Source organism: Odocoileus virginianus, chromosome 7, assembly GCF_023699985.2.
Source record: "Odocoileus virginianus isolate 20LAN1187 ecotype Illinois chromosome 7, Ovbor_1.2, whole genome shotgun sequence".
Classification (NCBI taxonomy): domain Eukaryota; kingdom Metazoa; phylum Chordata; class Mammalia; order Artiodactyla; family Cervidae; genus Odocoileus; species Odocoileus virginianus.
Window position 1 is genome coordinate 13,759,175 of NC_069680.1, and position 23,583 is coordinate 13,782,757.

The following is a 23,583-nucleotide window of genomic DNA, read 5'->3' on the forward strand; positions in this document are numbered from 1 at the left end:
CAAATGCCTCATCCAGGGCCACCATCTGCTGCAGGACTTCAGTCCTCTTTGTGACCCACTGATGTTAAACTCTCATCACCATCTTGAGAACAGCCTAGAACCTACAGGGTTGCCCCAGGAGCCAGAGAACAGGCATCAACTGAACTTGGGGAATGAAGGCCAAGGACAGGTTCCCTGCCTTTCTTACGATATGCCAGGCACCTCTCACCACAGGGCCTTTGTATGGCATTTCCCTGCCCCTCCCCTCCCCGTCCACATGGCTCCCTTCTTAGCTCCTGTGTCTTTACTCATTGTCACATTCTCCAGAGTTTATTCTCGGTCACCACATAAAATCACAACATCCCATCCCACTTCTCACCCTTCCCTGCTTTCTTTTTCTTAGTGGCATCTGTCTCCTAATCTATCTCCTAACGTCTTTATTTTGTATAGGGCCTGCTCTCCCTCCCAGCCCTCCCCCACCCCAACCCCCTTATGAGCTCAATGAGGGCAGGAATTTGTGTCACTGCCAGTCCCCCCCTAATTCCTGGATTAGGGTTTGGCACAGAGTGGGCGTTCAATAAGTATTTATCAAAGGAATGAATGATTGAGTCCAGACTCTGGAGGCAGAAGCCTGGCTTCTGAGAACTAGGTCACACCCTGTTCTTTTTGGCCTCAGTTTTCTCATTTGTGAAATGGGTGTGATCACAAGACTGCTGGAAGACTTTTAACAAGACTGTGCTCATGGGAAACCCTGGGAGAGTCTGGAGGGAGTGCCCGTGCGGGCAAAGCCATTGTATGAGCTGTTCAGTGTCTGTGGGAGGCCGCAGCCAGACATGAGGCTCTGCCCTGACCATGAGACCAAAAGAAAATGAATGAAGACAAGGCAGTGAATAGGGCAACATGGGAAAGAGGCTTTCTTCCACTTGCCTGGCAGGGGCACCAAGGTTTAAGACCCAGATGCCTAGAGCAGGGAAACCAGACAGGTGACACAGACCAGGTAGCATGACCAAAGCCAAGGAGAAGAGCTGGGAACGTGGTGGACCAAGGAGGAAATGCCTGTATTTTGGGCCAGCCACTTTTCAGTTCCATTCTACGGCTGCCGTGCAGGCACACGTACCCTGTGCTGTCTGATTTCTCTTTTCTTAGAGCAAGACCAAAGTCCAGATGCAGACATCTGTGTGAAATTTCCCATGTTTTAGAAACTGTGTAAAACGAAACATGTCCGTAGGTCAGGTGGAGCCCCAGGGGTCCCCAGAATACGGCCCGCAGGAGAAACAATCCACAGGAGAGAGAAATATCAAAAGAACTCATACTCAGTTCAAAGCCAAGATAGAGCCCCATGCTTGCTTTGTGACAGGTGTCTACTTGTTACTCACTCCACCCTCTCCTACCAGTCTCCATTCTCATATTCATGGAGCATCTAGCACTAGGGCTGCAGTTGTGAGTCAACGCTAAAATGACTCTTGATTGCACAGAGCTCATGGTCTCAAGAAAAACATACTCATCAAATAATTACTTCATTGAACAGATGAGTATGAGTGTTAAGTGTTAAGGAGGTGGAGGATGCAGTGCTATTAGTGCCTTTAACAAACCAGAGGTTTTCCTGGGTTAGGTTGTGCCTGTTGAGATTGAAAGGAATGGAGGGTATTTACTGGGTCAAATGGAAGAACAGACAGAGGGAATATCATGTGCAAAGGCCCTGTGGCTGGAGGCCAGTGCTGCTGGAGCAGAGAGAGCAAGGGATAGAGTGGTGGGAGGTGAGGCTGATGTGTCCACGAGGGACTGCATCATGCAGACCCTTACAGGCAGGTTGAGGGGTTTTGTCTTTATCCTAAGTTCTAGGGGAAGGAAATGAAGCTTTTAGGCAAGAAGGTGCAGGGAGGATATAATCGTTTTTACATTTTGGAATCATCATTCCTGAGGACCTTGGGGAGAACACACTTGGGAGGAAGCTGCTGAGCAGAAGGGGGAGACCAGTTAGTAGGTGGTTTAGCAGTGACCCCGGTCCTGTGGTGACAGCGCTGCCTGCAATAGTTGGGACCTAATAGTTTGCTCCCTGAGCTGGTGGGTGGGGATGAGGGGGCGGGAGGAGGCACGAATGCATTGGTTGCCTTTGTCTGTTTCCCATAAGCTGCTGTCACCTGGAAATGGTCCCAGGTCTAGGGATGCCCTGGAAGGCACCCTGGTGTCTCCTTTGCCTGCAGGGACGAAAGGCAGGGGGTCCTTCTGGCGAGGGGCTTTTCAGAGGCCGGCTGTCCCTGCCTCTCCCAGCTAGAGCCAGAGGGAGTCTCTTTGTTGATCTGGATGTGTGGCTGCAGGAACTGCCTGGGAAGGGTACAGGCTGTTTATTTTGACAAGGGAGGGTGGTGGGTAATTTATTCAGGAAGACAAAAAATAAAAGTGGCCCCCTGTTGGTAGAAGCTCTGGTTTCTGAAGGCTGAAAAGGCATTTGGAGCTGCTTTGAACTCAGGTCAGCTCAGAAGACTAGAGCAGAGATTCTGCTGCAAACACTGGAAAGGGCAGAGACTTGAGGATTTGAACTGTCTTTCCCTGTCCGGTCATAACTAGTTAAACCCGTCAGCCCTGAGCTCCCAGCTGGGCTGGCTCCTTGTCAGCAAAGAGAGGTGTGTCTGCTCGTAAGAAATCAGAGCAAGAGTGGTTTACTTTGAGCCAACCTCGGCCAGAGTTGTCGAGAAAATGCAGCTTGCTCCCAAGAACATCCGGGAACACTCATTGCTGTGGTGGCCAAAGTTTAAGTCATGGGAGAATATCCTCCTCAAGCTTCTAAACTGGGGGTTGGCAAGTGTTTTTCTACAAAAAACAGAGAGTGATTATTTTTGGCCATGTGGGCAAGTAGGCCAAATTGAGGATATTGTGTAGGTACTGGTATCATTATTTAGCATGCAACTGTTTAGAGATGTGAGAAGCATTGTTAGTTTACAGACTGCACAGAAAAGAAGCCCTGGGTCAGATTTGGCTTGAGGATGGGAGTTGGCTGACCCCTGTTTTAAAGGCGGGTCAGAGGCCCTAATTCTCAAAGCAAACACCTGCTTTCAGTTGTTCAGTTTCCCAGACATGAGTGCTAGCATGAGGGACCTAATCTGAGGGAAGGGATGGGAGGAAGGAAGGAGGGAAAGGATAGCTAGCTGGGGCAATAACTCTAGGACAGAGATAAGTCAAAAGTGAGGTGAGGGGGCCCTGATTGGGTGACAATACCCTTCCTAACCAAAAGTGGCCTGGAAGTGATTCTCTTATGGCTAATACAGATCTGTTGGTGAGACGTCACCATGATGGTTATGAACCCCAGGGTCAGATTCCCCTTGTCCCCTTTATTCACCCTCACTGTCTACAGATATCACGGCTGCAAAAAGTACCCAATTTGCCATGGATTTCTGTCTCCCTAAAGACCTCAGGGAAAACGTTAGTGAAACATCTCTCTGCCTCCATGTATCTGTGTGACCTCGAGCAAGTTACTTAACCTTTCTGAGTCTCAGTGTCCCCATCTGTGAAAAGAAGATGATAACAGCACCTGCCTCCAAGGGATTTTGTGAGGATAAAGAAAGTGATGTGTGTGAAACGCATCTGACATCATTAGCTGTTCTATATGTTCCTTTTCTCCTGGTGTGCCCTCTGTCACTGTTCACTATCGATTTGGTTTGTTCTGTGCTTCCTTTGCTAAGGCTGTAAAAGAGGAACAGGAGAGCGTGGAAGAGAGTCCCCCATCAGTGGGCAGACAAGAGAAGGAAACAGAGTCCTCCGATACAGAAAACAGAAGGGCAAGGAAGGTAAAGTTTGTGCCAGATGCTGGCAGTGTAGCCACATCGGCACAGTGGCTCCGGGGCACCAAGTCACAGGCCTCCCCAAGCTGCCTGGGGATGACCTGCTTGCTGCCTGGCATGTGTCTGAGGCTCCACCTGTGGGTCCGTGAATGAAGCCAGCACTTTCTGGAGTAATGGCGTCCCCTGGGATCTTTGCACAGTCTTTATTGAAGAGATCTTTACCACCTGCCTGGGCTCTGTCTCTGTCTTCAGTAACTTGGCTGAGCTCATAAGAGAAAGCATGTGCCTGCAAAAGACTCCAGGCTACAGAGCCAGACTCCAAAAATAGGCAGGTCCTGGGGAGGGGCTGCAGGCAGAAGGGGGCTTTGGGTACTCAGGCTAGGGCCCTGACCTCAGTAGGCCCTGACGCTGGGATTAACCAAACATCTACTGTGCTTGTTGTAAAGATTATTTTACTTATTTAAAATGAAAAACCCAGTCACAGGGCTGGGGCTGCCACAGCAAAAAGAAATGTCCTTGGAGCGTGGCCAGCTTTGTGCCTTTCCAGTCAGAAGAGGCAGAGAGATGAGTATCACTGGCTGGAAGCTGATCTCCTAAATCTGGCTGCCGGGCCCCTGGGCTGCTGGGGACGTGAAGAGAAAGTCTTGGGAGGAACCAAGTGTGAACTGTGGCTATGGAGGGTTGTACCCTTGCTGGGAGAAGGTGTTTGGGGGGACCTTGTAAGGACTTCGCTGCAGTTACATTTAGTGATGCCCTGGAAGCAGGTTGATGCATTTAGAGCTTATAACTTACTCATTCATTCAGAAACTATCTCAGAACTTAAAAAATAAAGTTTCTAGAAGTTAATCATAAAAAGATGAGCAGAGATTATTATCTATTAATAGGAAGTATGTGGAGCTTCTCTGGTGGCTCGGATGTTAAAGAATCTGTCTGCAATGCAGGAGACCCAGGGTTTGATCCCTGGGTCAGAAAGATCCTCTGGAGAAGGGAATGGCTACCCACTCCAGTATTATTGCCTGGAGAATCCCATCAGCTGTAGTCCACAGGGTCGCAAAGAGTCAGATGCAACTTAGTGGTTAAGCACCGCCATAGAGTGCTTCACGATAGGAAGTAGGCTAAATAACTTTGACTGGAATCCTGCATGGGCGTTAATAGTTATGGTAGCGATGAAGATTCTGTGCTACAGAAGCACCTCTAAGCCATAATACCAAATAAAAATGTAAGCTACCCACAGCTAAAAACAAAACAAACAAAAAACCCCAACCTGTTTATTGAGCACCTGTTATGTACCAGGAGTTGAGATTCTTTGTGCTACTTGGTGGGTTAAGCATTAAGGGCATACTCCAACTCCTGTGCTATTTTAAGGCCCATCCTAGGGATGAATCAGTAATGAGAGATTGAATGGTTTGCAGCTCCTAATTACCAGGTAAGATTGTGCAGCATCTTTCTGGTTTGAGGGGTCCTATGGTCAAGATTTGCACCCTCTTCTGGTTAAATACTAAGAACCAGGCCTTAGCCACCCTCTGACCTCCATCCGCATTTTTATTCAGGAGCAGGATTCGGAGAGTGGAAGTGAGGCTGAGGGTGAGAGCTGGTACCCCACAAACATGGAGGAGCTGGTGACAGTGGATGAGGTAGGGGAGGAAGAAGATTTTATCATGGAACCAGACATCCCAGAACTGGAGGAGATTGTGCCCATAGACCAGAAGGACAAAATCTGTGCAGAAATATGTCCCTGTGTGACAACTGCCTTAGACCTGGACTTCACCAAAGGTTTCGCCAAGGAGGGAGTCAAGACCATCGGGAACGGGGCTGCGGAAATCAGCCTCAAGTCACCCGAAGAACTGCCTTCTGCTTCCACGGGCTGTCCCAGTGACATGGACGTGGAGATGCCTGGCCTAAATCTGGATGCTGAGCGGAAGCCAGCTGAATGCGAGACAGGCCTCTCCCTGGAGGGCTCAGATTGCTACGAGAAGCCCGCAAAGGGAGGAGAGAGCTCAGATGTTCGTCTGGCCCCTCCACTTCTGCAAATGTCTTCCCCCAAGCCAGCAGAGGAGAGGGCCTGGCAGCCCAGCCCATTTCTCGATGACTGCAAGGCCAGGGGGACCCCCGAAGATGGGGCTGGTGAAGGCAGCCCCCTGGAGGAGAAAGCCGGCCCCCCTACCGACACCGACCTCCAAAGCCAGGCTTGCCAAGGAGCGTCGACCCCAGGTAACTACCTCCCTTTTTCCTCCCTTTTTCTCTGTGCGGCTGGGTTGATCCGACCACTGCTTCCCTGGAGCAGTGTGTGGGCAAGTGCAGGCTGGAACCAACAGAAGTCAGGGATCAGCCAGCGTGAAAGCTGGTGCAGGAGGCAAGCTGAAAAGCCTGGTTAAACTGCTAGAGCTTTGAGGCAGTGGTTAGCTCTTAGCTTTTAGGTAGGGGACGTTGGATAGGGGACCACACATTTTCTGAAAAGCAGACTCAGATGGGACGTACTTCTTTGCCTTGACAGGAGCCCAGATGAACTCTGACAACTAAATTAGCAAGTGTTTGGGGTTTATCAAAGGAGCTTTGGTTCCTGGGGATCAGCAAGCAGCCTCTCCTGCCTGAGCCACAGAGGACCACCCAGGCCGTTACACTTCTGTGAGGCCTGAGTGAGGGGGCAGAGCTTTAGAGGGCAAGAAAGGAGAGAAAGGAATGGGCAGAGGGCAGAACGACGGGCTTATGGGCTTACGAAGGGGCCTGGCTGGTTTCCCTTCTCACCACCTCAGACCCACTTTTCTCCAGGGTCTGATGGTGAAACCAGACTTGTCTCGGGATCTCCTCCACCTCCATTGGAGGTGATGTTGTGTCTGTGCCTGGCACTATGACATCATGAAGACAGAGTTTAAAATAGGCTAAGCCCAGTCCTCTCTGCCAAGTGGAAACAGATCCAGCAAGAGCTGTGGGGGGAGGGGGGAGGCGTGGCGCTCCATGTTCTCCCAATGAAAATAGCTAGAAATTCATTTTGTAGAAAGCCTGTGGCATTCCAGAGTTTGAAGGAAGTGGGGATGAGAGTCCAGGACAGAAAATAGAGAGGAAGGGCTTAAAAATAAACATTTCAACCCAGTGCTCTGTGGTTGGCACAAGCTGGTAGGTGAGCGGGTGGTCTGGGCTTCCCTCCATGTTAAGCTGACCTGAGCTGTTTTTCACCTGTGTGGATCTGAGCCTCCATGGAAACTCTGCCATGAGCTGCCTTGTTGCTAGAGCAATGCTGAGGCCTGGGCTGTGTCTAGAGAAGGCAAGAATAAAGGAAGAGTGAGTGCCGTTCACCTTGCTCGGATTGAACCTCCTCTGTGTTGTAGTATAGGTCTTGACATGCACTGGTGTGCATGGCTCATTAGCTTCCCCAGTGTTTGGAGTTCATATTTAATAACACTGCTCAACAGGCTTGGGGTGAGAATGGCATCGCCTCTTCTGCCCGCCTCGGTGCTCCTGTGGACGTCAGCACAATTTTTGCACTTCAGTGATTCTTCTGCCTGTAGAGATGGAATGATACTGAATCGGGGGCACGGGGGTGGATCATTCCAACTGAAGGCATCAGAGGCCCATCCCCCACAGAGCCAATGCAAAGACGTGCCAAGTTTTCTTGTGTGTGGCGTTCTTTTGGCAGCCCTAAAAGCTCTTTATTCTAGCACTTTGGTTGATTAGCAGCCCTGGCCCTAGTCTCATGTTATTAAGCAGCCCCAGGACCATTTCCCATCACACAGTGCAAGGAACAGAATTACAGGGATTCTTGGAGGCAGATTGTGTTTCATTGGTATTCTGTCCCGGCTCATGTTTTGCAGAAAACTCCAGGTACTCAGAAATGAAATCTCTGGACATGAGGTCACCAGAAGATGCTGAAGTGGAGCTGAAACAGCCCCTTTCTTTGCCTTCCTGGGAACCAGAGGATGTGTTCAGTGAACTTAGCATTCCTCTAGGTGGGTGAGATACTCAGTCCTTCCTGAGAATCCAGTTCCAAAGGACGATAGTTCTGTAATAATGTCTAAGAGCTTGAGCAGGCTGTTTGTCATTTTGTTGTAGTATTAATGTCTGATGCAGTCACCCAGATTAACCTGCGGCTTTAAAGTTTCTTGCAATTTCAGTCTCCCATAGTAGACCAAGATAGCTTATGGGGCCAGACTTTGAACGGCACTGCCCTGGGAGCCAGAGCAAAGAGACATGTTTTTCCTGTCAGGAAATGTTTCATTCCTAACCGCACAGCCCTTATTCAGCCAGGGTAGTGGCGGCCCACCAGCCGCCACAGAGTCAACAGAAATGCCCTCCTGGCCCCAGCGCTTCTCCAAACAACGCTGCTTTTTTTTCCTCTTTGAGGGACTAGCTTCTCTGAGGCAATGATACTGAATAGACTGTGTTTAGGGGACTTTGTAGGTGGCTCAGAGGTAAAAGAATCCACCAGCCAATGCAGGAAATGCAGGAGGTGTGGGTTCGATGCCTAGATCGGGAAGATCCCCTGGAGGAGGAGATGGCAACCTGCTCCAGTGTTCTTGGCAGGAAAATCCCATGGCCAGTCCATGGGGCTGCAAAGAATCGGACATGACTAAGCAACTGAGCACGCACTCTATAGTTGATAGAGGGGTCCCTGGGTCCCTGTCCTTCCCGTGCTGGTGACCGCATGTCCTCAGACAAGTCATAGCCAGGAATTTTTTTTTCCCGTCACAGCAGGTCCTTCGGCTTCCCTGGGAGCTCAGCTGGTAAAAATCTTCCTGCAACACAGGAGATACCTTATTCAATTCCTAGGTCTGGAAGTTCCTCTGGAGAAGGGACAGGCTTCCCACTCCACTATTTATGAGCTGGTGGCTCAGCTGGTAAAGAATCCACCTGCAATGTGGGAGACCTGGGTTTTCGATCCCTGGTTTGGGAAGATCCCCTGGAGAAGGGATAGGCTACCCACTTCAGTATTTATGAACTTTCCTGGTGGCTCAGATGGTAAAGAATTCGCCTGCAATGCAGGAGACCTGGGTTTGATCCCTGGGTTAAGAAGATCCCTTGGAGGAAGGCATTGCAACCCACTCCAATATTCTTACCTGGAGAATCCCCATGGACAGAGGAGCATGGTGCTCCAGTCCATGGGATTGCAAAGAGTCAGACACGACTAAGCACAGCATAGCAGGTCCTTCATTAACAAGTCAATGAGCCCCAAAGGAGCTAGTCAGCATGGAGGCTCACACTTTCCATCAGGTTTTCTTTTTTCCTTTTCATCTGCTGTATAAAAATCCCCCCCTTTTTTTTTCTGCCCTCCATTGTGCCATTTAGTCACATGCAAAGAGCAAACTTCCTTTTTTTAAAAAAAAAAAAAAGAAGAAGAAGGAGTTTGCTACATAGCATCAAGCATGCCCCAGGACAAAAATTTTTTAAAAAATGGAAATACGTACTGACCTTAGAATGAACTAAGATGATTGCAATAAGGCCCTGGGTTCTGGAAAATAGTTGCAAAGGCTGCCTTTCAGGAAAAAGGTGCCAGACAGTCAGCAGCCCTTCCTGGATAATGTGGCACTCTGTGAGGCACTCAGGGCAGGGGCATTGAGAAATGGAACACAAGTCTCTTGGCATCCAGGAACTTGGAATCTGTATGACATACACAGGCAGAAATTAAGAATAAATTCTGCTACTTTATAATTCATGTCTTCTTTTTATTTTTATTATAAAAAGTGTGAAAGATTATTATAACAAATCTATAACCCATATAAAGTAAACTTTAAATGTTGTTTCTCTTCTCTCCAGTCTCTCCCCCTCTCCAAAGGTCACCATAGTCATACCCATGGACAGTTTTTTTCCCACAAAAACAGGGTCAAACTATACACATAATGTTATGCAGTTTGCTTTTATACCTTAACAGTGAATCTTAGAGCTCTCTTCACATCAAATGCATTCTTCTTAACTACTGCAAATATTTTATCTTAAAAGCTGTACCATACATTACCGATCCATCTCTCTACTGGTGAACATTCAGAATGTCTTTAATTTCTTTTCCATTAAAAATTAGATTGACAACAATACTATGTAGAATATGATTCCCATTATAGTTTAGCACTTATCAATAACCAAACATTTCACATATTTCTACAGAGTATATTCTTACATTCTAAAAGTATTATGTATTTGAATGGCACTGCCGTGGGAGCCAGAGCAAAGAGACTTGTTTTTCTTATTAGGAAATGTTTGTCCTGTCAGGTATACTATTTCACAAACCTATTCCTGTTTTCCCATCTTTAAAGTCAATAATGCCTTTCTCTTATGTATCTACTTCTAAGGATTGTAATATAAAATTAAGTAAGATATACAATGTTAGAAATTTTAAGCAGCCAAGAATAAAAGAACAATATAAATGAGAATGTACAAAGTACCATTATTTATCAGAAATTAAAATTATTAATTAAAATGCTATAAAAGTTAGACTTTTATTTTTTCATTTACCATTGAACTTGCAAAACACCTGTGGGGTCGGTAATATTTTCAGCCCTGTTTTACAGGTAAGAAATGAGATGGTGGTGGTTTAGTTGCTAAGTCATGTCTGACTCTTGCGCCCCTACAGACTGTCGCCTGCCAGGCATCCCTGTCCATGGGATTTCCCAGGCAAGGATACTGGAGTGGGTTGTCATTTCCTCCTTCAGGGAATCTTGCTGACCCAGGGATCAAACCCACGTCTCCTGTATTTTAGGCAGTTTCTTTACCACTGAGCCACCAGAGATTTAGGATGAGATGCAGGGTTACAGAGCTAATGAACAGCCCAGACTGGAGTCAGGATTCAAACCCCAGCACTTTGACTCCTAGCAGCACGCTCACGCTGCCTGTGAACGCTACCGCCTTCCGCACAGGCTGTCACCTTTGTGTGTGAACCAGTGTCTATAGGATAACATACTAGCCCAAGGGAGAGGGGGGTGTCCATGAATATTTGCATTTCAAATTTTCATAATTGCCAGTAAATTGCTATCCAGAAAGATTATACCAGTGTTCAGCACTACCTCACGTGAGAGTACGGTTTCGCCACATCCTTGCCAATTTTGGATCTTATCAGTTTTTAATCTTTACCAACCTATTGGAGGAAAATGGTAGCTCATTTTATTTTTTAAAACAGCTCTATTGAGGTATAATTAAGGTTAATGACGTGCACATAAAACTTGAATTTTGACACATATACATCTGTGAGCCATCACTGCAAGCAAGACAGTGAACATACTCATCACCCCTGTATTTCCTGATATTCCTTTGTTACCCCTCCCTCCCAACCCCAGTCCCCAGGTAACCACTGTCCTCCTTCCTGTCACTAAATATTAGTTTGCATTCTAGAATTCTCTATAAAGGGAGTCATACAGTATGTACTCTTGTTGCCTGGTTTATTTCACTCAATAGTAATTCTGAGATTCATCCCAGTTGTTGGGTGTATGGATAATTGGTTTCTGTTTATCATTGAGTATTGCACTGTGGTTATGGGTAGATCACATTTTGTTTATTCATTCAGCTGTGGACGGGCATTTGGGTTTTTCTGGTTTGGGGCTATTACAGACTGTACTTTTATGCTTGATGATAGTCTCCGATTAGCTTTGAGACCTATTGTTTCTTTAATCTCAGTAGGGGTGAGGGGCATATGATACTGTTTTCTGCATTTGCCAGGTAAGGAAACTGAAGCCCAGAGACTTATTACCAGAGCTGTTTTTGTTTTTTAGTTGCTCAGTTGTGTCCGATTCTCTTGTGACCCCATGGACTATGGCCCACCAGGCTCCGCTGTCCATGGGTTTTCCCAGGCAAGAATATGGAGTGGGTTGCCATTTCCTTCTCCAGGGGATCTTCCCGACCCAGGGATCTAACCTGAGTCTCCTGCATTGGCAGGTGGGTTCTTTACCGCAGAGGCACCAGGGAAGCCCCTTACTGCCCAAAAGCAACACAGGTCAGAACTGAGGGAATTCTAATTGGAGACCAGGCTGCCCTGCCACTCAGGCAGCACAGTGGAGGAAAGGCAATTTTGGTGCAGTGGTTAAGAGCACAGAGTGTGGAATCTGACTCCCTGTGAGTTCAAATCCCAACTGGCTGGGGGTCAAAGAGGTGCTGATTTAACCTCTCTCCCTGGCTTTCTTCATCTGTAAATCAGGGATGGTAATAGTCGCCTACCTGTAGGGTTATTTTGGGGATTAGATGAATAAGTACTTGTAAGGTCTCAGTCTCTTTCAGTAGGAGGTACTTATTACGAGTTGTCTATTGTTATTATTTCTTTCTTTCTCTTTCTCTCTCTCAAAGTCACTCAGTCATGTCTGACTTTGCGACCCCATGGACTGTAGCACGCCAGGCTCCTCTGTCCATGGGATTCTCCAGGCAAGAATACTGGAGTGGTTAGCCATTCCCTTCTCCAGGGGATCTTCCTGACCCAGGGATTGAACCCGGGTCTCCTGCTTTGCAGGCAGATTCTTTACTGTCTGAGCCACCAGGGAAACCATTATTAATTTATGAAATAGTTGTTGAGACCTACTCTGCCTTCTCTCACTGGGGGTGCGTAACCCTTCACCCGCCATGGTTTGTCAGTACTGCAGAGAGACTTTCTAGAGAGTGGGGGCAACTCAGCCTTGGTCCCTGTGGAGCACAGGGAGGTAGAATGAGGAGGAGAGGTGAGGCAAAGTCCTGCTGCTTAGGGGCTGGGCTGGGCATGGGAGTGGGGAAGGGCAGCTCCGTGGGTTTCTGGCCAGCTCTGGGTGACCCCAGCCAGCTTTGAGCCCACCAAGGCCTGAGCTCTTCCCAGAACCAAAGGGAAGCCTACAAAAGCTCCCCCTCTCCACCCATCACAGGCTGTGCTGGGATGACAGGGCTGTAATTACCCGTGGCAGGAGCTATTATTAGAAGGCAGATGTTGCTTTAATTATGGTACTTAATAGAGGCTGAAAAACGGGGAGGACCAGGTTGCTGCAGAACTCTCTGGGGCTGGGGCTGTGTTTTCTTCAAGCTGTGCTTCCCTGGGCCCTCACGTTCCAGAGGTGTCCTGAGGCGGTGTTGGCATTCTAAGTGCCCAGGCAACTCCTGTTACTCAAGGGTGAGTTCCCAGGCGTTTGGGGATCTTGCCCCAGCTTCTCCCCCTTCATTGCTGTCTCTGACCACCTGGTACTACCTGAGTGGCCCCGGAGGCCGGTGGGGGCCGAGAAGAGGGCTGCTGCCTGGGAAAAATGACATGTGCTTCCCCATTACACCATTTATTGTATAATTATTCCTGTTTCACAGAGGAGGAAACTGATCTCAGAGAGGTTAGCACACATACCTGAGGTCACACAGCGCGAGTCAAAGAGCTCGGTCTGACTCCAAATTCCATTTTCTCTCCAGTATACTGTGGCTTCCAACTTTTTTGTTTTTTGGCAGTAGAAGCCTTTGTTCAAGTGAAATCTCACCCCAAACACTACAGATGGTAGCCATGCCCACTGCTGGGGCTGAAATGGGCCACAGCTGCCAGCTCAGGTCTGTTTCACGTTCCATGGGGGCTTCTGAGGCAGCTGCACCCCTTCTGGGGGCACCGGGACAGGGATTTGAAGACCTCCTGGGAAACGTGGCGGATTCTGGAGGCCTTGCGGGATCTGCACAGAAAACCCAAGGTTTCCTTCTTGGTTTTACCCAGTTGGCCGACCCTACAAGGTCTGAACTCAGGGAGAGGCTCTGATCCCCTGCCTGCATCTGCTCCCGTGGCCTCAGGGTGCGGCTGGCGGGGGGGTGCTTCCCCTTTTCTGGTTGCCCTTCTCTTGTCCAGTGGGGGCCTCTGCTCCCAGTGGAGCAGCAGCAGAAGGGAGAAGTGTTTTGCAGGCACAGAGGAGGAAGGCGGGCCTTGCTTCATGCTCTGTTTGCCAGCAGCAGCCAGGAGCCAGGGCCTGGGGGAGGTGGAGGGGCGGGACGGCCACCCACAGGCAAAGCCAGCACGGTCCCATCCTTTGCAGTGCGGTTGGGAGGACGCTCGCCTCCCCCAGGGCAACTGGCCCCTCACCCAAGGACCTCACTGGAGACTGCTGAGGGCAGGGCAGGCAGGCTTGCTGCGTGGCAGTTAGAACTGGCCAGCCAGCCCACTCCCCCCACCAACACGCACGCACACACAGAGGAGCCATCCGTCAAGGCAGGGTGCAGGCAGGCCTCACAGGCTCCCTCCTTCCTCCAGGCGCGTCCTTCCACGCTGATAACTGGCTTTTGTGAAATGAGGCAGGAGTGAGGGGGCCGCGGGGGATGAAGCGGGAAGGTTGTAATTAGAAGTCTAAGCTGCAGCTCGATGACAGGGTCTCCTGTGCATTTAGCTCTGTCTCTAGAGGCAGGAGAAGGAAAGTGAAGGAAGGCCTGGGCTTGTGGTCACACGCAGGGCCTTGGAGGAGACCTGGCCTGTCCCCCTCTCTGTAAAAAGCTGCCCTGGCCTCGTGTGTGGCTCCCAGCCCCACTTTCCCTGACAGCCAGTCGGGCCAGCTCTCCCACCATCCCCCCATCCACAGCGGAACTCACCACATGGGCAGGAGCAAAGCACAGCTGAGGGGTCAGCACACAGGGAACAGCCTCAGCCTGAAGGCGCGCGGGGCTGGGAGAGGCTGCGGTGCGTCCGGGTGTCCCAAGTGGTCAGCCCCGCTCCTTTAGCTCCGCAGTGTATCCTGATCTCCGCAGTCCTCAGCCCTGCTTTTTAGATGGTGCCTCAATCAGAAGGCCCAGCAGGGATTCAGCCAGCTCTCCCCAGGCTACACAGATTCTTAGCCTCTGGTCTTAGCCCCTTCTCAGACCTGGGCTCTTTCTACCCTGCTGTGTCCTCAAGAGGAGAACCATGACCCCAAAACACTATGGTGTAGGCTGGAGCAGCCACCATCCCCCTTCAAAGAGGAATCCTCTGGGCTGTGACACGGTCACTTCTCTGGCTGTTGGGCCACTGTTTCCTTTCCTCAGAATCAAAAGAACTCCCCAAATCCTGGAACTTCTATTTAATGCATCATAAGTAAAATGCTACTAATGAATGCTTCAGAGTTAAGACTAGAGAAAGATGGGAAAATGTTTATGATAGATGATCACATGAAAAAGGGAGGAGACAGAATTACACTAAGGGTGTCATTAAAAATGTCCTCTTCCACCCCACAAAGGGCTCTATATAGTGTGGAAGAAAATATTTTGATTGGAACAACTCCGGGTGAGTTTTCCTCACTTTTATCTTTAAAAAATTCTTTTTAGTGAACATAATTGTAAAATAAGCAAACAAAAATGAGTGTTGTTCCAGAGTCTTGGCCACAGCAGCTGCAGAGAGACGTACAGTGTGGAAAAAGGAAATCCACCCAGTGAAATGTAAGAAACCTCCTTACTCCTCCTTTCCCAGGAAGCAGACTGATGTTAGTAGAGCCTGGACCAGTTCTGGAAGGCAGTTGCAAAGCATATAGTTTCCCAGCACTCCATCACACTGCTTGTGAATGAAGCTGATGCTGTTTTCTTCGTGCCAGTTTTGTAAATGAGGAAACTGAGGCTTGGAGAAGTTGGGTAACCAGCCCAAGCCAATAGCAAGCCAGGGCTGAATCACATTGCTCCTATTTCACCCTGATTGTTGTCTGGACCCCAGGGGCCTCCCTCTACCTTCCTAAACTCCCTACCTGTCCATCCCCCATCCTTCTGCAGGGGTGGAGTTCGTGGTGCCCAGAACCGGCTTTTATTGCAAGCTGTGTGGGCTGTTCTACACGAGTGAAGAGATGGCGAAGATCACTCACTGCCGCAGTGCCGTCCATTACCGGAACTTGCAGGTAACCGCTGGTCTTCCTTGCCCAGCGCCCAGGAGGGGCACTCCCTGGGCTAAGTTTCTGTGAGGTTATATCTCCTTCCATCACATGGAAAACTCCTTCTGTGGTCTGAATCCTGACTCCACCAGACTTCTCCACATGGTAGCTGCCTTCCTTATGCTCTCAGAGCATCTGTGTCCACTTTACTGCAAAACATTCTATTTGGGTTGGATATTTTTGGCAACTGCCTCTCCTTCTAGACTGAATGACTTGTTAGTGTTCCCCTAGCCCATGGTTGGAGCTGAAAGACCTGGATATTTCAGATACAGATATTTCTGTGTTTCTCTTCTGCTGTGCTAGTATCCATGTTTAGCTAGGATAGTTAGTCAATGTTATGTTCTACTGAAATGTGTGTTCATACTGCAGCTGTTTTCAAAGACATAGCGGCTGGGACCAGACACTGGGGATACAACAAAAAAAGCAGATAATAACCCCTGCCCTCATGGACCTTCCATTCTAGAGTAGTAGATAGGCAAAATATAAGTGTGTTTCATTGTATATTAACTGTGACATATATAAAATATTCTATATACCATATTTCATCCAATCTAAGGTGCCATCAGTTGTAAGACACATCACTATTTTTTTATACCAACAAGAAAAAAAATGTTACAGATTAAATGGTGAGACTCCATCAACTGGAAAATACATCTCAATTTCAGAACTGTTTGTACGTGGGGAAAAAACACTTCTTAAATCAATGAGATATAGCAACATATCCTGTAAAAATACCTAAATAATATATAGCATATTAGAATGTGATTTTCTTATGACTTCTGGTATAAGCTGGGGATTAGTAATATAATAGAAATCATAGTAGATCAGATGCTTGGGATAAGTATATCAAAGTACTTTCTGTTCTAACTGCAAGGAATTTAGACTACTTCTTTGAGGCATAAGGCCTTGGCTCTGGAAGACCCTTGTGGTAGTGAGTGAGTGAATGAAGTTGCTCAGTCATGTCTGACTCTTTGAGAACCCGTGGATTATAGCCTATCAAGCTCCTCCATCCATGGGATTCTCCAGGCAAGAATACTGGAGTGGGTTGCCATTTCCTTCTCCAGGGGGTCTTCCCAACCCAGGGATCGAACCCAGGTCTCCTGCACTGCAGGCAGACACTTTAATTCCAGAGCAGATAATACCGTTCAGTTTAATTGTTAAAGAGTGGCTGCTCTGGTGGTTCTTAGCCAGGGATGTGAACCAAAGTCCTGTACACGGTGTTTCAGAAGTATTTGTACTACTTAGGCCAAGTGTTCAGCAGAATTTGGGAGGGACCCAGGAATATGTAATTTGAGAAAATTCTCCAAATGATTTTAATGTATACCCCTAGTTAAGAAAACTCAGATACAGGCCAACTCTCTTATTTTATAATTGAGGAAACTGAGGCCCAGAGAAACCAAGAATTTATCTAAACCTTGGATTAGTCCAAGCCTTGGGTTTGTCCAAGGCCATCAAGATGGTGAGTTACCAGGCCTGGAACCAGATTGCCTGATTCTTAGTCACTTTGCTGCTTTCACTCTTACTAAGCTGGTCTTGTGAACTGAGACTCGTGTCATGGCCTGGATCACCATCTGCAAGGGACTGTCATTGGCTGTGCCCAAACTCAGGTCAGTTAAGCCTGTTGATTTCCCTCCGGAAAGCAGCTGTTGTATGACCGAGAAAGTCACGGGGCCTGGGGCCCAGGTCCTGGCCTCTCCAGGGGGTAGGCAGTGACTTGGCCAGGCCAAGGGTTCAGCTTGGGCTACACAGAGCCAGCTGATGGCAGCTGTCTACCCTGAAGACATCATCACCACCCACCCACAACAAGAGGAAGCCTCTAGAATGGAAGAGCTGTACAGGATCTTGAAGATCATCTGGTCCTGATTTTCCCAAACCTTGATCTTCAGCTGGAATCTTTTTAAAACGTGACTTCCTGGACCTATCCTATATTTGCTTATTCATTGTCTCTAGTGTGGGGCCTGAGAATCTGCATTTTAAAGTCTTTCCAGCAGATTATGATACCTCAACATAAGAACCTTCTCATCCGGTCTCAGCTGGACTGTGTAACCCTCAAGGAGACATACAGCTCAAGGTCACCCAAGAAGGTTGGAAGAATGCAGATTCCTTGAATTCTAAACCCTGAGCTTTTTGCAGGGCAACAGACTTCACTGTGTTTTGGGCCTCTGGGCCAAACCCCCAGGCAGACTCGCCTCCCTGTAGCAGGCCACGGCCACTCCTGTGGTCCCAGGCCTGTCAGGTCCAGACGCTGGCTAAGTCCCTTACGCCCGCCAACTGCAGTTCAGGTTTCCCTGGAGCACCTGTCGGGGAGCTGGGAGCCGCGATCACAGGTGTCCCAGATAGGGTTTCTGCCAGTGGCCTTGACAGGCTGTCTCTGTCCACACAGATGCACCCATCCCACCCCCACTCCACGTTACATGTGTGAAAAGTGAAGAATTCAGACAGGAGTGGCCGATGCTGGCTAACACCTCAGTCAGGCAGCTTGTAAATCTAGCACCCGGGAAGGCTGTGAGGCGGGGGCAGGGGTTGCTCCTGGGGGTAGGGTTGTTGGAATCTTCACTCTCTCTCTGCAGCCCCGCTCTACTCTCGTGCACTGAGAGAAGCCACAGCAGGTGGTCAGAACAGCAGGTGGAGTAGGTGCTAGGTGGGAAAACTAGACGCTTGCTCAGCCCCAGGTCCGATACTCGGTACACCCACACACTTGCCTTCCCTAAGACAAGATGAAGGAGCAACCCAGTCCTCCATCAGCAGCCTGATCCCCCGGAATCCACAGTCTGCCTCTCTCTATCAGTCTCACCCACCTCTCAAAGCTAACCAGTCTCTCCTAGAGACACCAGGTTGACTCCATCACCTCTCCCACATCATCGGGTCTGACCCTCAGATTCACCCCTGGAGGAAGAAAGAGGAAGATATCATCCTTCCATTTAACAGTTTAGGGTCTGAGGCTAGGAGAAGATGAGTGACTTTCCCAGAATCAGACAGCCAGTGCCAGTTATGATCAAGGCGGCATTGACTTTTTGGCCAACCCAATATATGGCCCAGGATCCTACCATCCCACTTACAGAAATCTAACCTACAGAAATAAATTCACCAATATGTAAATATGTAGGAGGGCACTTGTTGCAGTTAATTTATTATAATAAATGTATAACTTATTGCCAACATTTTTGGAACCAGCCTGAATATCCAGGAATAGGAGTAATTGATGGTTCACGCCTATGATATTGCTAGGTGTTTATTCCATGCCAGGCTCTATGTTTGATGCCTTATGGTACCTCTCTGGGACGCTACATCAACCTTGTACAAGTGGTTACTGTATTACTCACACTTAACAAATGTCAAAGATATTGGGGAACTTGCCGGCTGAGAGCCAACCTTTGAACCCAGGTCATGTGATAGCAAAGCCCACACACTTGACCACCGTGAGGGACTTAACCCTGCTGACTCTTAATCCAGGACTCCTTGCACTGCCCTGGGCTGCCCCAGCCATCAGAGGATATCCAGCTGGGGCCTAGGGCATCTTCTGGTTCTCTCACTGCCGTGAATCCAGAACCTCAGGAGCAGCCTGACAGGCTCACCGAGTTGGACTTGGGGGACCAGTGGGAACACGGGTGCTCTGAGGTGGGGTGCACGCAGCCCCCTGCCAGCCTGTCTGCAGAGTCTCAGATGTCGGGCTGCAGTTTGGTCTTTCACAGTAGGTATGGGACAGAGCCGTTCCCCTCCCTGCCCTTCCAGCCTCCCTCTCTTTCCTCTGCCTTTTACACGTGGACGTGCTGCCTGGATCCTAGGGCTCATTCTGGAATTGTGAGGATTAAATGAGTTTATAGAAGAAAAGCAGTTAGTGCTGGATCTGGGATAAGGGCTATGGATGTGTTTGCTGTTAGGATCTGTACTTCCCTACATTTCTCCAGGAATCATTGGTAAACTAACATAAAGAGGGTGGAGCTCATCACCCAGCCTGGGTCCGGGGGCCCTGGAAGGACCTGGGGAGGGAGAAGAGGGGTTCCACCCCAGGGGGGAAAGATGAGAGGAGAGGGGGGGTCCAGCACACAGCCCCTTCCTCTCCTCCCAGCTCACCACTGTCTTTCTCCCTTCCCACTCTGTCCCTCTTTCCACCACAGAAGTACTTGTCCCAGCTGGCCGAGGAGGGCCTGAAGGAGACGGAGAGGGCGGGCAGCCCGCGGCCCCAGGACAGCGGAATCGTGCCGCACTTTGAAAGGAAGAAGCTCTGACACCGCTGCTTGAAGGGAGAGAGGGGGGCCTGAGAAGTGGGGCCTTCCTGCCAGAGAGGAAGGAAGACCAGGGAGCCCACGGCGGTGCCTGAGTCGGTCTGCGGAGACTCACGGCAGGCCCGGAGTGCCTCCCGGAACCTTCACCCCAGCATGTCCAGTGACTCGCGTTTCCTTTGAACAATTTTTCCATTTGCTTGTCTCTCTTCCTCTCCATCTCTCACTCCCTCCTTCTGTGCCGATAAAATCCAACTTCTCAGGGATTTTCACGGTGTTCCAATTCTTGGTGGGATAGGATAGGTCAAGCCAGGCTGAGTCCTCCAAAAAAAAAAAAAAAAAAAGATTTCACGGAGACTCCTGGGTCGAGAACCACGTCTCTGTGCGTCCTGTGTGTGGTTGTTGGGGGAGCTGAGTTGGGTCTTACGGTCCTGGAGGGGAGAGCCCTGGATCACCAGAAGCTGGCAGAAGCTGGGAGCTCCTCCAGTTCAACCACCTTTTTGAAAAGCCCTGATTTTCATAACTCTTTCGTCCTCTCCATTGTTCTAAAAGCCCACCAGATTCAAGCCTTAAAATCTAAGGAGGGGAAGAGCCCTTTATTTTGGAAGCTCTGATCATTTCCCTCCTGTTGATTTCAGGAGATGCCAGGGTTTGTTCTCCTCTGGATATCGAGTCTGGTCTAGATTCACTTTAAATAAAAATGAGAACAGAAGCATCTTCCCCCTCCAGTTAAAACATTAGAGGTTGGGACTTCTGTTGAAGACTGGCCTCCCAGCTGCGCATGGTTGGCTTGAGAGACACCAAAACAAGGAAAAGGCGTCCATCCTTGACTCGTCCTTTGGGCCTGCACACTGGATACCAGCAGCCTCACAGTGGGATGGTTTTTAAATGGTCTCTTAGAGGTGGGGGCAGCTAAGAGAGGGAAGGCTGCAGGACCGAGGAGCATTGAGGGTTGCCAGGTGTTTGTAGGTAGGCCCTTTCCAGTTGGGCAGAAGGCCAAAGGCATCTCAGAGTTTACCCCATGTGCAGACTTTGATATTAAATGTTACAAAGCGCAGAGCTCCTTCCCATCGGGCTGTGGGTACTGAAGGTCAATGCCTTCAGGTCCTGGACAGGACAGGCTGCCGGGGTCTAGGCTGAGGTTCATTGGGAGGGTTTGGGAAAAGGTGCTGTGGGAAATGTGGCTCAGCTGACCTGGTGAAGCCCTTGAGAAGGTCAGAAAAGAGCCTGGTGCTGCTTCCTCAAGTGAGACACTTGCCCGGAGGCGGCCGCCCTGGCTCAGCTCCTAGAACACGGTTCCTGTTTGTTCTATTCCTGACCACAGATAGGTAGGCTAGGATGAGATTGCTTGTTTTATTTTAATATTTTGCTTTTTTTTTTCCTTTTTATGGTAGATAAGACTATACTGCATATTTTGTTTTCTGTCCTCTGCACTAAAAGCAGAAGGTAGAGAGATGGATTATTTGAGTTCCACACTGACATCTGATCAGTGAGAAAATTAAGCCTCAGAAAGGAAGGGAAAATAGAACATACAAGGATCACGTGTAAACCTGGGGGCAGGTGGCATCGGCAAGGAGAGAACCGCTGGGGACCTGTGAGAGAGAAGAGTTCAGGCAAGCTTCAAACAGACCAGCTTGAACAGGTGTAGAGGGAGGCTGGAAGTGGTGGTATCAGGCAGCCGTGGGCCTCAGAAAGGTGAGTTTCTCAAAGAGAGCAGAGTTTGAAAACAGTGACTCAGCCCAGACCTGTTCCCCTGGCTGACTTCTCTGGGTTGTACCTGGTGTTCTAGAAACCGGCCTCCTCCGTTTCTCGGAAACTTTGACCCTATGTGTCTTTTTTCCCACTGGTGGGAAGTCAGGGGCCAACGCTCTGAACCTTGCTGGGAAAAACCTAAAGCCTAAAACTGTGCATTTTTAGAGAAGCTGGCAGTCTTTTCTCCCAGCATAATGGAAGATGACCCCGCCAGCTCACCACCCCCCCACCAAGCAGTGTTTCCATGGAAACCTGGATGGCTGTTCAAACAGCTATATTCCCTAGTAATGTAATGGCTCTGTTGCTGATAGACCGAACTTCCCTCTATTTTAAAGCTGGGGAACAGCCCTGGGAAGGAGAGAGAAGAAGCTCTTTGCATTTAATAAGAACCTTTAATTTAAAAAGTCATCTAAGGTCCTGTATTTGTGTGTATATATATATATTTATTTTTATTTATTTTTATACAATTCCATTGGCATAGTTTCACCCACTCTATAATTTGCACTTTTTATTCCTACGTGTGTCATACACAATGCAGTATTAAAAGCAACCAGGAAAATATTGATTTTTTTTTTTTTTTAAAGCTTTTCTTCAGTGTTTGTTAATGATTTCAAAATGTCTCCCTGGAAAGGTTGTTCAAGAGCAGCTGCTATCTTGAGCAGCACATTTACTCGTACCCTGCATTAATATAACAAAAGGCCTGTGTACTTTTTATTGTAAACACCTGAAATAAAGTATATCCACAGCATATTCCTGAAGGATTTGGTAAACTTGGTGTTGGTGTGAGCAGCAGCCATTAGTATCAAGGTTTCTCTTGACAGTCTGAGGCTGTGATCTGTTAGATTATACTTGAACTGGACCAGAGTTTGATTATTGAGCTTGTGAGAAAAAGAAAACCATTAGTTGATTTAAGTTTGAACTTGTAAACTATTGGAATTTGTTGAGTGTGTCCTATTAATCGTCACCACTTTTCCTGATCTGTATAATTGACCTCAAGTGTTTGTTTTTACAAAAGGAAAAACAAAAAAGATTTTTAATAAAGAGAATTTGAAAGCTTGTGAGTGAGTCGTCATTGTTACACCAGTATCCCTAAGTGTGTGGCCAAAGGATGCCCACTGAGTGTGGAGGTTGGGATTCAGTCCATCTAAATCTAGACTGTTTCTGAAGAGTTGAAAAAACAAGACACAAGAGGTTCCACCTGGGACTCTGGGGGGTTGGAATCAGAGCTTCTCAGGGTTGAAGCTCCAAGAGGGCTGAGCCTAGGAATATAGCGAGCTGCTGCTCCCCGGGCCAAAAGGGTTGGATGGAAAAATCTCTTGGCTGCTTCTAACCCTGTGGTTAGAAGAAGGTTCTTCTGACCCTTCTCAGTGCTCTCAGTTTGTCTAGTAGCGAAACCTGTCGTCCTGCGCCAGAGTCGGGCCGTTTCTGGAGGTGCCATCCCTGCGAGGAGGTCAGCCCCTCGCTTGGGTCCTTTTAGCCTTGTGACTTCTGAAGTCCTGTGTCCTTGGGTGCGAGGGCAGGTGATGGTATTGATCACCTCCCTGATTGTTTCTGGGTTAAGGTCATTGCTGGTGAAAGCAATTGCCATGCTGTGCAGCCCTGAATCTTTGCAGTTTGGGGATTCAGAACAGCCCTGCAATTTTCAGTGGCTCTTAAGTGCTTTCTCAACCGTTTCTTCTAGCAAAACAATGCTAATCTCCTGGGACCGGTTCGCAAGTCCTTTGAATGGCCTGGAATCTTCTCAGGGCCCTCCCCTCCTGTTGGCAGTGCTCCTGAGTCACCAGGGAAGGGCTGGGCAGTCTGGCCCCAGAGGGCAAAGTGAGTGGGGCTGCCTGTAATTAGCCGGTGCAGATCTGTAGATCTGAGGAAAGTTCCCATCCAGCCTGTTGCTGCCCACCCCCTCCCCGCCCCCCCGCCTGTTGGGGCCATCCAGGGCTGAGCTCAGGCCTCCAGTTCCCAACCAGGAGGGGTGGGGAAACATCCTTCCCTACCAGTGCTGGCTGTGCCCTCGTGGGCCAAGGCAGCTGGTGGGCCTGGAGCTCGTCCTGCTGCCCTAAGTTCAGGATCCAGGGTGGC

The 23,583-nt window shown here is 48.8% G+C and overlaps 1 protein-coding gene across 1 annotated transcript in view; it reads left to right on the forward strand.

Annotated features, from left to right (window-relative positions):
• Positions 1-22,564, forward strand: part of RBM20 (RNA binding motif protein 20) — a 57,698-nt gene extending 35,134 nt beyond the window's left edge. The window contains exons 10-14 of the mRNA XM_070469874.1: positions 3,660-3,764; positions 5,309-5,969; positions 7,568-7,702; positions 15,378-15,499; positions 19,651-22,564. Coding sequence (XP_070325975.1) covers positions 3,660-3,764; positions 5,309-5,969; positions 7,568-7,702; positions 15,378-15,499; positions 19,651-19,761 — 1,134 coding nt within the window. The 3' untranslated portion in view covers positions 19,762-22,564. The remainder of the gene's footprint in view (positions 1-3,659; positions 3,765-5,308; positions 5,970-7,567; positions 7,703-15,377; positions 15,500-19,650) is intronic.
• The last annotated feature ends 1,019 nt before the right edge of the window (positions 22,565-23,583 follow it).